General features: G+C 41.5%; 2 protein-coding genes across 3 annotated transcripts in view; one reads left to right on the plus strand and one right to left on the minus strand.

Annotated features, from left to right (window-relative positions):
- Window positions 1–7387: 7387 nt before the first annotated feature.
- Window positions 7388–10091, minus strand: cnpy4 (canopy FGF signaling regulator 4). Its single transcript, XM_080519005.1, has 6 exons — window positions 9919–10091; window positions 9454–9580; window positions 9222–9318; window positions 8946–9068; window positions 8187–8304; window positions 7388–7850 (listed from the first exon to the last, which is right to left on the minus strand). Exons 1-6 carry the CDS (start codon window positions 10001–10003, stop codon window positions 7708–7710), a joined length of 693 nt encoding a protein of 230 aa, XP_080375131.1. The 5' UTR covers window positions 10004–10091; the 3' UTR covers window positions 7388–7707.
- A 977-nt stretch (window positions 10092–11068) lies between these two features.
- LOC308146817 (calpain-5) overlaps window positions 11069–13331 on the plus strand; it is a 10629-nt gene continuing 8366 nt past the window's right edge. For both annotated transcript variants that reach the window (XM_080518746.1, XM_080518747.1), the window contains exons 1-2: window positions 11069–11184; window positions 11687–11798. The gene's annotated coding sequence lies outside the window, so the exon portion shown is untranslated. The remainder of the gene's footprint in view (window positions 11185–11686; window positions 11799–13331) is intronic.

Raw genomic sequence — 13331 nt, forward strand, 5'->3', positions numbered from 1 at the left:
GTTTTGGTCTTTTGTGATTTAAATAAAAAACAAACTATTATGACCCATGCTGGGTTTTTCTTTTTGTTTGGTATTTTGAGATTTGACCTTGTAATTACAGGGTCCAGTGTGAGAGGAGAGGAAGACAAACATCATGGCCTTCCCCTTTACAAGAAAAAAACCCAGAATTTTAAGACTCAACTCAACATTTCATGGTTTGTTAAATACATTTTACACACTTCATATCCTCCAGCCTCAGGTTTATTACCACCGCTGGGCTTACAGAGGAAACTCTGACAGTCTTATCTCGTGTCGCTCAGGAAAAAGCTCTCAACTCTCCAGGTTTGCTTCAATTATCCCTCAGTGGAATAAGGAGGGAAACCAAAAAAAAAATCGTCTGAAGTTAATTGTCTGGAGTGGATCGTTCTCAGATGTGAGGCAAAACTGATACAGATGGAAATATTAGAAAGGGGGATCGAGGCTGGGGAGGGAGGGGGGAGGGAGGGAGAGAGGGAGGGAAGACGCTTGATTGGAGAAGAGGAAACGTTCCCAGAGAAAGACATAAAACTGATTGATGACTTCCCCCGAGGAATGTTTCCCCAGGTGTGCTTTCTGTGTGTGTGTGTGTGTGTGTGTGTGTGTGTGTGTGTGTGTGTGTGTGTGTGTGTGTGTGTGTGTGTGTGTGTGTGTGTGTGTGTGTGTGTGTGTGTGTGTGTGTGTGGTTACAGCACACATGAGAAATGCGGTTCTTGGACGCAGGACAAGTGCAATAAAGCAAATTGTGGGGGTGGACTGGGCACGTTTACGCACTAATATTGCGCTCTGGCAACATGAGCACGTGAGCGTCCAACGACCCGAGCTGCAGGTAAATTGGTACCTGTTGCATCGGGCGTTTTTAAGAACCGCAAACAATAATTGATAACAGAAGGCAAGTCGAAAAATGTGTAATAAAGGCGATGTTTAACGCTCGGTAAAAAACCTTGAAGGTGGTCTTCTGACAGGTGCTCTGCTGCCAAAGTTGAACACCCCGCAGCGAGGAGTGCGCGGAGAGAAATCACAATAAACAAAATACCGCGGAGGTGCAATTATAAAAGTCAACAATAAGTCACCGTGACAGGATAAGAGCGCATTTCACAATGCGTGTCTGACGGATTAGCTCCACGTACAAAAAGCACATCTGTATGTAAGAGGACGAGGCTGCATATTTATCCAACATGTGCAAACAAAGAACCACAAAGTGAGCGACATTAGAAGACTGTGTGCTAATAAAACATTTATTAGAGAAAAAAAACTAAAAAAATCATCAATATCCACTTGTTTATTGAAAACTGTTGGGGACTTGTAAGCAGACATTCAAACACTAAACCCCTGACTTGACATTAACTCGTGGAATATGAGTGCCCCCTTTGAAAATGTAGAACATTATTTATATTGTAATATTAGATTCTTGAGTCCTAAAGCGAGACTTTGGCTTTTAAACCTGGCTTAAGTCATCAAACTGTACCTGGATTATAACGTTAAATCTACACCAGGACGTTATCGGCCAGACTCCTCAAGCATAAAGTAGGAACTCCAGGAAATGGAGCCAATTAAACAATTGACTTTTTGAAAGGTTTCAGGCAAAAATGCAAAACAAAATCAGCCGCCAAGCAGCTGAGCAGGATGTTATAAAGGGTCACGATCATTTTGCATAACGCTATACCTTCCAGAGTTTTTTTTTTATTTTAACAAGGTTTTTTTATTAGTGAGAAAATTAAACAAGCTATTGGAAGAAAAGTCAGTCAACGACACTGGCGTGGTGCCAGACTGGAGAGAATCAGAGCCACGAGAGACTCCTGCAGGACGAGGCCCTGACCTAAAGAATGACGTCACACAAATGCAAGCTTTTGCAGACGCGAGTTGGTGGAGAATCTCCGAGGAACTGGAGCCTCTGCAGCGGGATGGGACAGTCGAGGTGTGTTTTTTTGAGCGCGTGATCGAGATCATCCATGAGGGACGAGACCCGGGACGTGTTGGAGAGATTATATCACTCAGCTGGCCTGGAAGTGACTCTGGTCTCTTGTGTGTGTGTGTGGGGGGGGGGGGGGGGCTGGGGGTCTGGACTCAGTGGGGGGAAAAAAATGGATGGATAAATGGAACGACAGAACAGTCTTGATTACTTGAGATCTTGACAAAGTCCAAGAGTCGGTGGCATGACGTCATCAAACAGACGATTCCATCCATGCTTATTCAGATACGAGTGTAAAGAGTTAGTCTGATCAGTGGTTTTTTTTAAGAACCTTGCAGTTATTTGGCTCTGGTGAGTTCAGAAACTCTTTACTTCCACCTTCAGTTCGCCACGCTCATGTGAGGAACGCCTTGCAATGATAATTAAGGCATGAGATCAGTTTATTGGAGGGAGTTGTGACTCCACGTCTCAGTGTTTAGAGGCTGACAAAAAGCTGATTTTGATGACGATTGTTGTTCATCCGTCCTTCTGCTCCAGTCCGGTGGTTTGATCTCGGGATTGATCCAGATGGCAGCAGTAAAAAAAAAAAAAAAAAAAAAAGTTCAAACTTGTGGACTTGGGCAGACGTTTCCACTCCACATAGCTTCACAAACTATTTCCCTTCGAGTAACATGCAGCCTTCCCTGTTTGCTTTAATTAAATGGGAAGAGATGTCTTATTAGAGCAAAAAGAAATTTCCTCACCTCGCAGCAGCGTTTGGCTTTGAAATGCGACTGGCGCTGAAGAACGAGAGGAAAAGTTATTCCCCTTCAGTCCTCCAAAGGTTTTTCTCATCAGGCTGCGCCTGACTGGAGTGCTGACAGGTGCCAGATGAGGAGGATGATGATGATGATGATGATGAGGGTGGTGGTGATGAGGAGCAGACTGTTGTTTCGCAAAGAACAACATTTACCAATAAGACGCGGGTCAACTTGCTGAAAAGAAGGATCAACGAACACAAGAGGAGATTAAAGTGGTTCTTGTGGTCACAACAACGGAATCAGGCTGAATAAATACTGTCGTTAAGACGCCGTGACGGAGCGATGATGAAGAGCACCTGAGCTTTTTGTGTGTGTGTTGAAATACAAAGTGCCCCAAAAAATGTCCTTTAATAACAAACATTTGACACAGAGCTGCAGGATAAACGCCAAAAAGGAGAAAAGTTGCCGTCGAGCCAAGAACAATGTTCCGTTGGATCGAACACCAGAATTTAATGAAACTTTGTCCTTTGAGAAAATTAAAAAAAATGAAACCATTGATAGAATAGTGAACCCGCTGACTGAAAGATGTAACGAGTGTTGTCTATGTTGTAATGATAGTTTTATCACTCAGTGGAGTTGAAGAAATACATTTCTAAAGCGCGATGATGCAAAATGTGGATATTTCAGGGCTTTAATTCCCTTACATGCCGGGACACGTTAGAAGATCGCACACAGGGTTCAATCATAAAATCCCAGTTTATTAAACTTATGCTCCATCATGAGACAAACACAGAAGAACATCAATGAGCCTCGCGTGGATTTGAGGATGAGAAAACGCAGCTTTACAGTGAAGTCCATCTGCTTAATGAGAAAATAACCGACTAAACTTCTCGAGTGCAGCAAGTCGGGCCTCAGCACTCAAGTCTGTTTTCCTTTTCTTTTTTATTATTATTATTAAACTCACGGACTTGAGTACAGCCACTCGTCATTCCCTGTTCAGTCGCTATTAAAAAACCACAACCGGACAGTTTTTATGTTCAGTGCGGCTCTAACAACCAAACGTATGTGTTCAACAGGTAGTTTGTGAGCGACTCACAAACAAACCACCTGTCTCCATATTCCCACCGATTCCTGTGTTCGTTTACCGCCCAGCGCCCCCTAGCGGCGGAACCTGCCACCACCCAGGGAGCGTTTGCGGGACGGAAATGAGGCTTGATGGGAGCTGGGGAGGGGATTCCAGGTGGGCTTCATCCCTCTGCGGCTCCCCACGAACCTCCTGCAACGAAGAGAAGAGCTTCAACCAGAGACAATATCACATCATGAAATTGATTTCAGCAAAGCTTTGTGGTGCAAAACACTGAACTGCATGTATACGTTTCTCCAATTTGAGCATTTCTCAGCTCATCCTCACGTCTATACTGCAGGAGGAAGATGCTCGCACTGCTTCTCCAACAGTAAAGTAACTTTCAGTGGTGCTTTAAGTAGTTGGGTTTTGTTTTTGTTTTGTTTACTTAAAGTTCGTTTCCTTTGTGAGCCTCGTAATGCAGATCCCAGATCCTTTGGGCTGAAATGGTTCTGGAGCCGGAGTCTTTTGTGAGTCACTTTTGAGTCTGATCAAACTTTAGTGACATTTCTGGGCAGGTTCCTTCGATGAAAATAAAATAAAAATCCCAGCAGCAACATATAGAAATAGTACATTAGTGATGAGATGGATCAGTAGGTTAAATTATTAGATACTACAAAAACAAAATAGCTATTGTTTTTCAGATTACCTTCATCATTAGTTACGACAGTTAAAGTTTAAACTGGATATTAATCATTTCTTCCCCTAAAGTGCTGCACATAACTCAGGCCAGACACTTTTGAGCAAGTCCTTTGAATATAAATAGAACAAATGAAAGTTAGCTCTATATATTAGCAATTTTGTTTGTTACACATTAATGGAAAGAGCTAGAATTCTTTTTTCTTTTTACAACCAGATGTTATATTTTACAAGTTGGTAAGACTGTTTGTTATAATTGTGCTTTGAGGGCCTTGATTCATCCAGGAAAATCAACCCACAAATACGTCTTACTCAAAGTCTGATTACATCAATAAGGCAACAATTCAAACATCCAGCAGGGAGTTTCGTGAGAAGAGATGTTTTACCTACAACAAAACATTTTTTACTGTTTCAGTTGGATTCTGTTTGTGTTTATTGTCTCACGAACAGAAACAAACCTGTTCCCCGAACATTGATTGATTTTTTTGCCAAACAGTTGATGGCAAAGAATTAAAGTTCAAAAATATAAACTACAATTAAAATGATGCAAAGGGAAGGCAGCATGTTGGCAAAGACTCTAAAGTGAAAAGTGTCGTACTACGTCAGCTGTGCAGCTTGTAAAGTCCAGTGAGGTATTCATGAAGCTGTGGGTATTTCTGATCAGGACATCAGGCTGCGAGGTTAAAAACTAAGACCCAAAACTTTTCTTTTACCCTTTTCTGGATTTTCCACCGTCTTGATTTGAGACGTCATTTATGTACAAACACAAAATCCACCTCAGGAGAAGCGGAAACTACAGATACTGGAGGTAAAAAGTACTCATTCAACTTGTATAAAAGTTTTTTTTTTTAATTATTCATGTAAAAAGTCGTACTTTGTGATCATATTAATGTGTATCCATGCATTTGATTCTCTAAGTTACGTAGATCATGATTTAAGTTGTATTTTTGTTTTCTAAATGAAGAATAACTTGGCTGGATGCAACATCAAATACGTACAAAAAAATTAATAATTCAAGGCTATTTTTGTTGCACAGATGGGTTACTTTGATTCTTCTCAGAAATAAAATGTCATGATGAAAAATAATTTACAATTGGGCCCAATTTAACAATATTTCTGATTATAAAACACACAGACACCACTTTAAATATCAATAGGAACTCAAATAAATCAAATCGAATCGTGCTCTTATAACAGTGGTCTATGTGTCACCCCAGGACGAGCACACAATCCACCATGACCACAGAAACGTTATTCTGCCACTAAAAACACTTGATGTATGCAAAAAGTTCACATAGTTATTTGCCAGGTGTATTTGTGTGTCGCTGCACCTCCTGTACGGACACTGCAGAGGGATGGCTGCCCCCCACCTCTGGAAGCGGCCTCCGGGTGAGGATGGAGGAAAGTACAGCAGCAATTTGCTGTAAAGCAGCGCGGCAGCACTGAACTGGGAACACAAGAGCAGCAGTATCACGACCCGCCACCAGATGGCAGCCGAGAGCGTGTGCGTGCCGGATTTACCACCAACGAGCCTCCACACTGCTGCAGCGGCGCTCGGATGGAGACCTCGCCGGGCCCGGACGGGCGGGCGGTGCAGGGCGGGGCGGGGACGGGGCCCAGCCGCAGCCGCCAGGGCTCCAGGGCCAGGCCGGGGTCAAAGCGTGGATCCCTGAGCACCACCTCCATGCTGTCCTCGTGACACCTCACCTCCAGGGCGCGTGCCTGAGCTTCGCCTGCTGCTGCTGCGGGCAGCGCGCGGTCGGTCTCGTGCCGGGACTCCGCCTCCAGAGCGGCCAGCTCGGGGAAGGTGAGGAAGAGGGGCTCGGTTTGATACGAGTAGCATCCGACGGCGGGGAGTCGAACCAGGAGGAAGAGGGAGGACGAGAGGAACACGCAGAGAGGAGACATCGTCTGCGCTGCGTTGGCGCGAGCCGCCGCCTGCAGGGGAAACAGGAAGTGCACACCTGCAATTAATCAATTAGTGAACCGCAGCTTTAAAAAAAAAAAATCAATAGTAGTATAGTATGTAATATCTTGATTTATAGGTATGCAATTTATATAAACATAAAAGTATCTTATATTTCCTGCATGCCAAACATCTGAAAGTAAGATTCTTGTACTAAATCTTCCACAATGCTCAGAATATGGGATTTAATAAGTTAGAATTTGTCAAATAAAAGTATTTGTTATTCGAGCTGAGTTTGTTTTTTTTAATGTTTATTTGCAAGTGTCCATAGATAATGAACCAAAATAAGATGTAAAATTAGTATTTCACATTGCGTAATACTCATCCATCCTTCTACATCGCTTCATTGTGTTCAGGTTGCTGGAGCGAATCCCAGCTCACTGTGGCCGAGGGCAGGACACATCCTGGACAGGACACATCACAGAGCCAGACAACCACAGGGGACACTTACCCACTATGGATGTTTTTTGGAATGTGGGAGGAAATTGGAGTTCTTGGAGGAAAACATGTAAACTCCAAGCATCGAGGCTCTGGCCAGTATTTGAATAATAATAATAACAATGCATAGGTTTCATATAGCGCTTTTCTGGACACTCAAAGACGCTTTACATTGTATTATTGTGGACACTTTTCTGTGCTGCTAACCACAATCTCTGATGCATACCAGCCTGCAGAACTAAAAAAAAAAACAATTAATAATGCATTTTTTATTAATCTATGGGAGGGAAAACATTTTGAGTTTTCTGTGTGAGAAAAAAACTGTTTATATTTAAACAGGCCATTTAAAGGCTTAACAAAAGGCTCAAGTTGAGCAATTATTAATCTTTTTAAAAAATTATATTAAAAACCAGAGACATACTATTGAGGATTAAGGACCTCTCTGTGTGGGAAACAGGAGTCACTGTCACATAAATCAATCTTAACACTTATTTCCTGTCTTTTAAAAATGCATAGATAAATACAAATTTTTTGAAGTCAAATGTCAAAAAGTGTAAAAAAAACAACAACCCAGTTTTATTCAACATGAGAATACTGCATATCAAAAAAAGTGCAATTGAGAGTACAAACATACGGCTATGTACCAGACTGTATTGGCAAGAGGAGAGTAACGGAGGTAAACACTTTATAAAAGCACTTTGTAGTGTCACAATATAAAACACTTTTCAACATTCACACAGTAAGAACAGGAGAATTGGTGCTCAAATCTAACTTGTCCACAAGGATTCACCTCCAAGTCTCTGAACCGCATTTCATCTTCTTCCTGTGGAGTTTACGGTTTACGGTTTGGATAATCTGTGTTGTCTTTTGCATTCTAAAGTTCACCGGCGTCGTGCGTCATTCCTCCTTCCTCCTCCTTTCCTTCCTCCTCCTTTACTTCCTCCCTTCCTGCAGCCGCCCCGTCCGCCGCTCCTCTCTTGTTGCCCACGTCTCCTTTCCACATCTCCTTTAAACACTCTGGAGGACACACATTTCAAAATAAAATGGTTTAGGCTGCATGGATTTTTCACAATTTAGGTGCTTTTATTAGCAACACTATCAGTATGTTTCTGACTACCAGGCATTAACTGTGGATTTCTGAACTTTATGAGTGAACAGTAATTTTTCTTTTTACCGCCGTTTGTTGTGAAATATTTTGTCATTTCTGTGCAACAATAATTAAAAGTATCCATCAAAACCATGATCATATGGAGCCCCAGACATGACCTTGGGAAACACAACTGGAAATTGAACCAAGATCACTTTAAAGGCCTGAAATATAACACCCCTTAAGGGTTTTTTCTGCAGTCCCACCTCGGTCTGACGGCTGCAGGACGTGGTTCTCACACAGGAAGTTCTCCAGCCTCTGGTCCTGGTGGCCGAAGTACCAGTCCTCCACCACCTCCTCGTACTGCTCCAGCATCGTCTCACACTGAACAACAACAACACACTCAATAAGACCAACATTAAGACCAGTAATCCTCTACTTTAAGTTTACACAAGATTACGACTTCGTTCTGGCAGAGTTTTAAAGGGTTAATGTGCTTCTTGTAAATGTATTAACTGTGAGCTTGTACCTTCTTTAGTCCCTGAAGCTTGAAGACTTTTAAAAGTGGCTCTGGCTTTATAAACATGTGACAAGTACAATCAGAAACACTAATAAAGGTAACAGTCACTCTATATGGAATTTGATGGTACTTGCAAGAGAAAATGTCCATGTTCCTTCTAATCATTAGATTTCTAGACTAAAATGTGCAGGGGTCTCGAGTACAAGACAGAAAATCTACACAAAAAGACTTTATGGGTGGTTACCAATTTTTCACATTATGACTTGAAATTGCTTTGAAATATTCCTGAATTGCCTTCAAAATTGTTCCAACAGTGATGTTAAACTGCATTACCTGTCAAATTAAAGTGAAAAGTTGATTGTAATTTGTAAAACGGGAAGAATGCAAACAAAATAGTTTCCGGCTTGTTGCATTAAACCAGTGATGTTTCATTGAAACCCTTGACAACCTGTAGAAACATACAAAATGCCAAGAAGAAAGCCGAGCAGCGGCGAGCCTCCCTCACCTGTTTCTTCATGTCCGACACTTCCACGGAGGGCTCGTCCCACAGCTCGTACGGCATGCCCAGGTCCACTTTAACCCCTTTGCCCACCAGGTTCTTCAGTGTCGCCATGGTCTGACTGGTTCCCTGCACACACACCATCAAGTCGTCAGAGTCAAAGGGTTTGATTCATGCTTGTGCACATACTTTTATGAATTAACATGCACACAAGTCTGAACAGCCAATAGTGTAAATAAGTTTTAATCTACATGCAACGTGACATCTTTTTAAAAACGATACCTTGGCGTATCGCAGGCTTCCAGGTCTCTCTGCATGGACGCTGTACTGCAGGATGCGCTCGCAGATGTTGTCCACGGCCTCCGTGAGTCGAGTCTCACTGGACAGGGGTGAGAAAACACACACACTGGTTAAAAACCAGAGTTAAAAACCTGCAGCTCAAACACTCCAGACACCTAAAGAGTCACTTACCAAACACAGGCAGCATTAGAGAAGGACGTCAGCATCAACTTACGAGGTGTTGTATTTGATCTTCCTCCTCCTCTTGCCAGTGTCCAACACTTCTCCCACCTCCAGCACCTCCTTGGAGCGGCCGGTCTTCTCCAGAGCCTCCTGCAGCTCCACACTCAGGAACTTGCACACTGACGGACACAGAAGATGCAACCGTTCAACAGCGTCCGTCTGCATTCACTTGTAAACGAGCTGGTGTTTCGGATCAACTGGTGTCCCGGTTAACCGGTGGCCCACGTCCTTTCGCGCCCGCCCGCGAGAAAAAGGTTAAAATACGATTCGCGAAATGTTCCGACACGTCAAAAGCTTTCGTCTAAATGCGTTTAAAAAAGCGCTTACTAGGACAGCGACGGACGTCAGTTGGGTTTTCAATATCTGCTTTTACTAAAGGACGCTCAAGGGAGTGGGTCACCAGTAAACTGGGAAACCAGTTAATCCGAAACACCGGAGCGTAAACAACACAACTTACCTTCACATTTATTCGGTAACCTCTCGTCTTCGTTGGCTGAAAATGAACCGCACACCCACAACGCAGCCAAGAGAAACACCTTCATCCCTACTGGCTGTCTTAAAATCTCTATGCGTTAAACTGTAGACTAAAACTAAAACAGCTTAAAGTTTAAAGCCACATTCAACAGCCACGTCGGCAGTTCTGCGCATGCGTACTGTATCCAGACAGGCGACTAATCGAAGGCTGATGCGTTCGATGTCAGGGAAGATAGTTGATTTCAGAAACAATAGTCTTATTGTCTTTATACAATGTATAATGAAATGTTTTATTGTTATACAATAAAACTAAACATAATTAGTGGAACCTATCAACTGTTGTAAAATGTACTACGTATATAAGCAGGCTTGAATAACAGCATTAATAGAAATGATGATCTTCTTGTAACAAACAGCAACAAAAGACTATTATGTACATTTCAAGAACTGGACAAGTTGGCTTGGGGTCTGATGTTTGCTAGTTTTATTCCCAAAGCTGACCTTTAATTCAGATTTGATGTTCTATATGTAATCTGTCAAACACAGCTGCATCTTAGAAAACACATTCTAGGTATCAACGGTATACTTCTGCAAGTCATCTGGGTTTTTGTTTTTTTTAAGTTCAAGCAGCATATGTCCATCACTGTTATGTAATACATTTTGAACATAATTTCAGTTCAGTTTTGTTTATATAAAGCCAAACACAACACGGCCATCTCAAGATACTTTTACAGAGAAAAAAAAATAAAGGAAAAGGAAGAAACCTTTGTAGAATCAAAAGACCATAAATATCAGACTAAGAAGAAAGATAATGAAGTAATTTTTTTTATGATTTTCAACTATACACGTTTTCAGATAGTCCTGTCATTTTTAATCAAACACATTAAGCTGTAATCCCAAAGAGTTTGTAGTTTCAGGTATAGCTTTATATATATATATATATATATAAACACACACACACACACACACACACTGTGTATATAAAGAACTGGAGGATAATTGGCTTGATATTCAGCAGCGAAGCAGTTAAAATAGAAGGTGCTGGCCTCTTGCTTTCTCAGGTGTCATGAGCAGCACACTGCAGAGCAACAGATACTCTGTCCACGAGGGAGAGGACAGAGAGGAGAAGAGGCCGAAGAGGTAAGGCAGAAACGGAGAAGCGAGGGAGTCGGAGGCCATTTGAAATGGCGACAGAAAGAAGAAAGGATGAGCGATGAGAAGAAGACAGAACACTCATGGAGCTCAAGCAGTAAGCAAACACAAACTTGTGTCCTCCTGCAGCAGAGCCGTTTTGGAAGCAGGTTTCAGAGGATGAAGCGATCAGATTCAGTGTCTGAAACTCAATAGGCAGGTGTTGTAACTGTAGATTTTACTGCTGCGAAGCTTCCCAGTTTAGGGCTTATAATTGTGTGTTATGTCACTTGGTGTGGCGACTGTCTGCCTATTGTCTGAGCCGGAGGGAGATGGAGTTACACAGGGGGGCATCAGCTGCAGGAGCTGCTACATATTTTCTGTTGGTAGGAGACACACACATCACATTTTTGTTGTTGTTGTTGTTGCTTTTTTTCCATCCTGGTCCAGTGTAACAACCCACTGCGTGATGACGCAGAGTTAAACACCTTCAGGAAATGCACCAGAAACTCTTGAGTCAGAGGAGAGATGGAAGAAATACTGAAGCCACATGCTTTTGTTCAGAGATTTTAAGAACAAAGAAGACAAAAAAGACACATGCTGTGTTTGTCTCATGGCAGAAAGTGAGCGGAGGGTAAAGGATGATTAAAAGAGGGACACGCTGCTGAATCCACAGCCGGGGCCTCGGATACTGTTTCAACTCAGGAAATAAACATCTACCGTGACTGAAAGGTAAAGTATATGATTAGATCTCATCTTCTGTTGACGTGTGATTAATGATGCTCTGGTTATAAATCATGGTGTGACATATTGAACCATGCATCATCTCAGGAAAACATTGAAAAAACACATATACCGAGATTTTCTGTTGGAAAAGTATAAGGATTCAGGTTTCAAAAAGCGTATTGTCGTTTCCATAGCAAACAGTCGGGATTTAATTACAGCAGGTAATTAAATCCTTACTTTGCAAGTTCTCTCCAAAGAAATGAAATAAAATAAAAGAATAAATCTAACTTAAAAAATCTAACTAATGAAATAGAGCAAGTACGAGTCAGAATATAGGGGTGAAGGTTTGTTTCAGAATGTGTCAAAGTAGGTTTGTTTTTAAATGTTTAAACTTGTAAAGTCGTGTCTAAATGAGGTGAAGCATGTTCAAATGTCCAAACTGGCAAAGCGCATGTCAATTTATTGAGGCAGATAATAAACTATTCTGTTGTCAGTTCTTGATTTAGAAGTTTGATGGAGTTCGCATTAGTTTGAACTAACAATAGAACTGATTTCATTTGAGATGCTTGTTGTAATTTTGTTATAAATAGAAGATATTATTGTTTGTTTATCTTACAGTTTGTTGACAAATCAATTTCCACGAGTGGCTGAGTGTGTGACGTCTGAAAGAAACACTTTAATTTACTCAGATGTATTTCAGGGACATTCATCCTGACAAGCAGGTGGCAGAGGCCACGTGTGAAGTCAGAATAAATAACGTCTTGCTTTTGTTTACGTAAAATTTGCATTTGTTGGAAATGCATGAATGAGCTTTTCATAATCGTGACATATTAAAAAAAAAGAATATTAATAAGAAATAAGAAATCTTCACATGAAGCAGTTTGGAGGTTTACAATATGAATGCGTCTTTTTTGTTTTGAGAGGGTTTTGTACACATACAACTCGTTTTTTTAATTGCTTTGTAAAATAAAACATTCGGTTCAAATTGGAAATCAAACACAAACGTTTCAATCTGAGCAACCTGTGAATAAACGAATAAACAGCACAAATGAAACCACCTGTAATGAATCTAATGCGACCGCTGACCCGTCACCTGCTGTGAATTCTGACTCAACAGTCATGTGATGTTCCGCCACCGGTTTAGGTTTGCATCTGCCAGTTTGTTGAACTTCAAACTCGCCATTGGACTCGTGCTGCCAGCAAACCATATAAACCATATATAATATATATATATAATATATATATAAACCAATATATCACAAACCATAACCAGACATTGTCCTATTGCTCTGGGTTGAAGCAGCTATTATCCAGTCAAAAGAGTTCTGGGGGCAAATGTGGATGTTATTGTTGTGAATCTTCTCTCATCTTTGTATGTTTAGTCTGAATGGTTACCTGAATTTAAGAAACTCATTTGGCAAATATCAGCAATGATATCAAATTATCGAGAAGCATTCAAAGGGAGGCGTTATGTCATGTTTACCTGCTTCCTGTGAGCACAAGCTTTCCCTTGACTTTTTCGCCAGTGCTGCTTGTCCC

This window comes from Blennius ocellaris (assembly GCF_963422515.1).
Source record: "Blennius ocellaris genome assembly, chromosome: 23".
NCBI lineage: Eukaryota > Metazoa > Chordata > Actinopteri > Blenniiformes > Blenniidae > Blennius > Blennius ocellaris.

Bases quoted from the DNA above. Each gene is read 5' to 3' on its own strand.
- cnpy4 (XM_080519005.1), bottom strand. From the start codon at position 10,003: ATGAAGGTGTTTCTCTTGGCTGCGTTGTGGGTGTGCGGTTCATTTTCA. The intron at 9,069-9,221 runs GTATCGTTTTTA...GTGTGTGTGCAG, and splicing joins GAAGCCTGCGATACGCCAAG to GGAACCAGTCAGACCATGGC. The intron at 8,305-8,945 runs GTGAGGGAGGCT...GTTGTTGTTCAG, and splicing joins TGTCGGACATGAAGAAACAG to TGTGAGACGATGCTGGAGCA.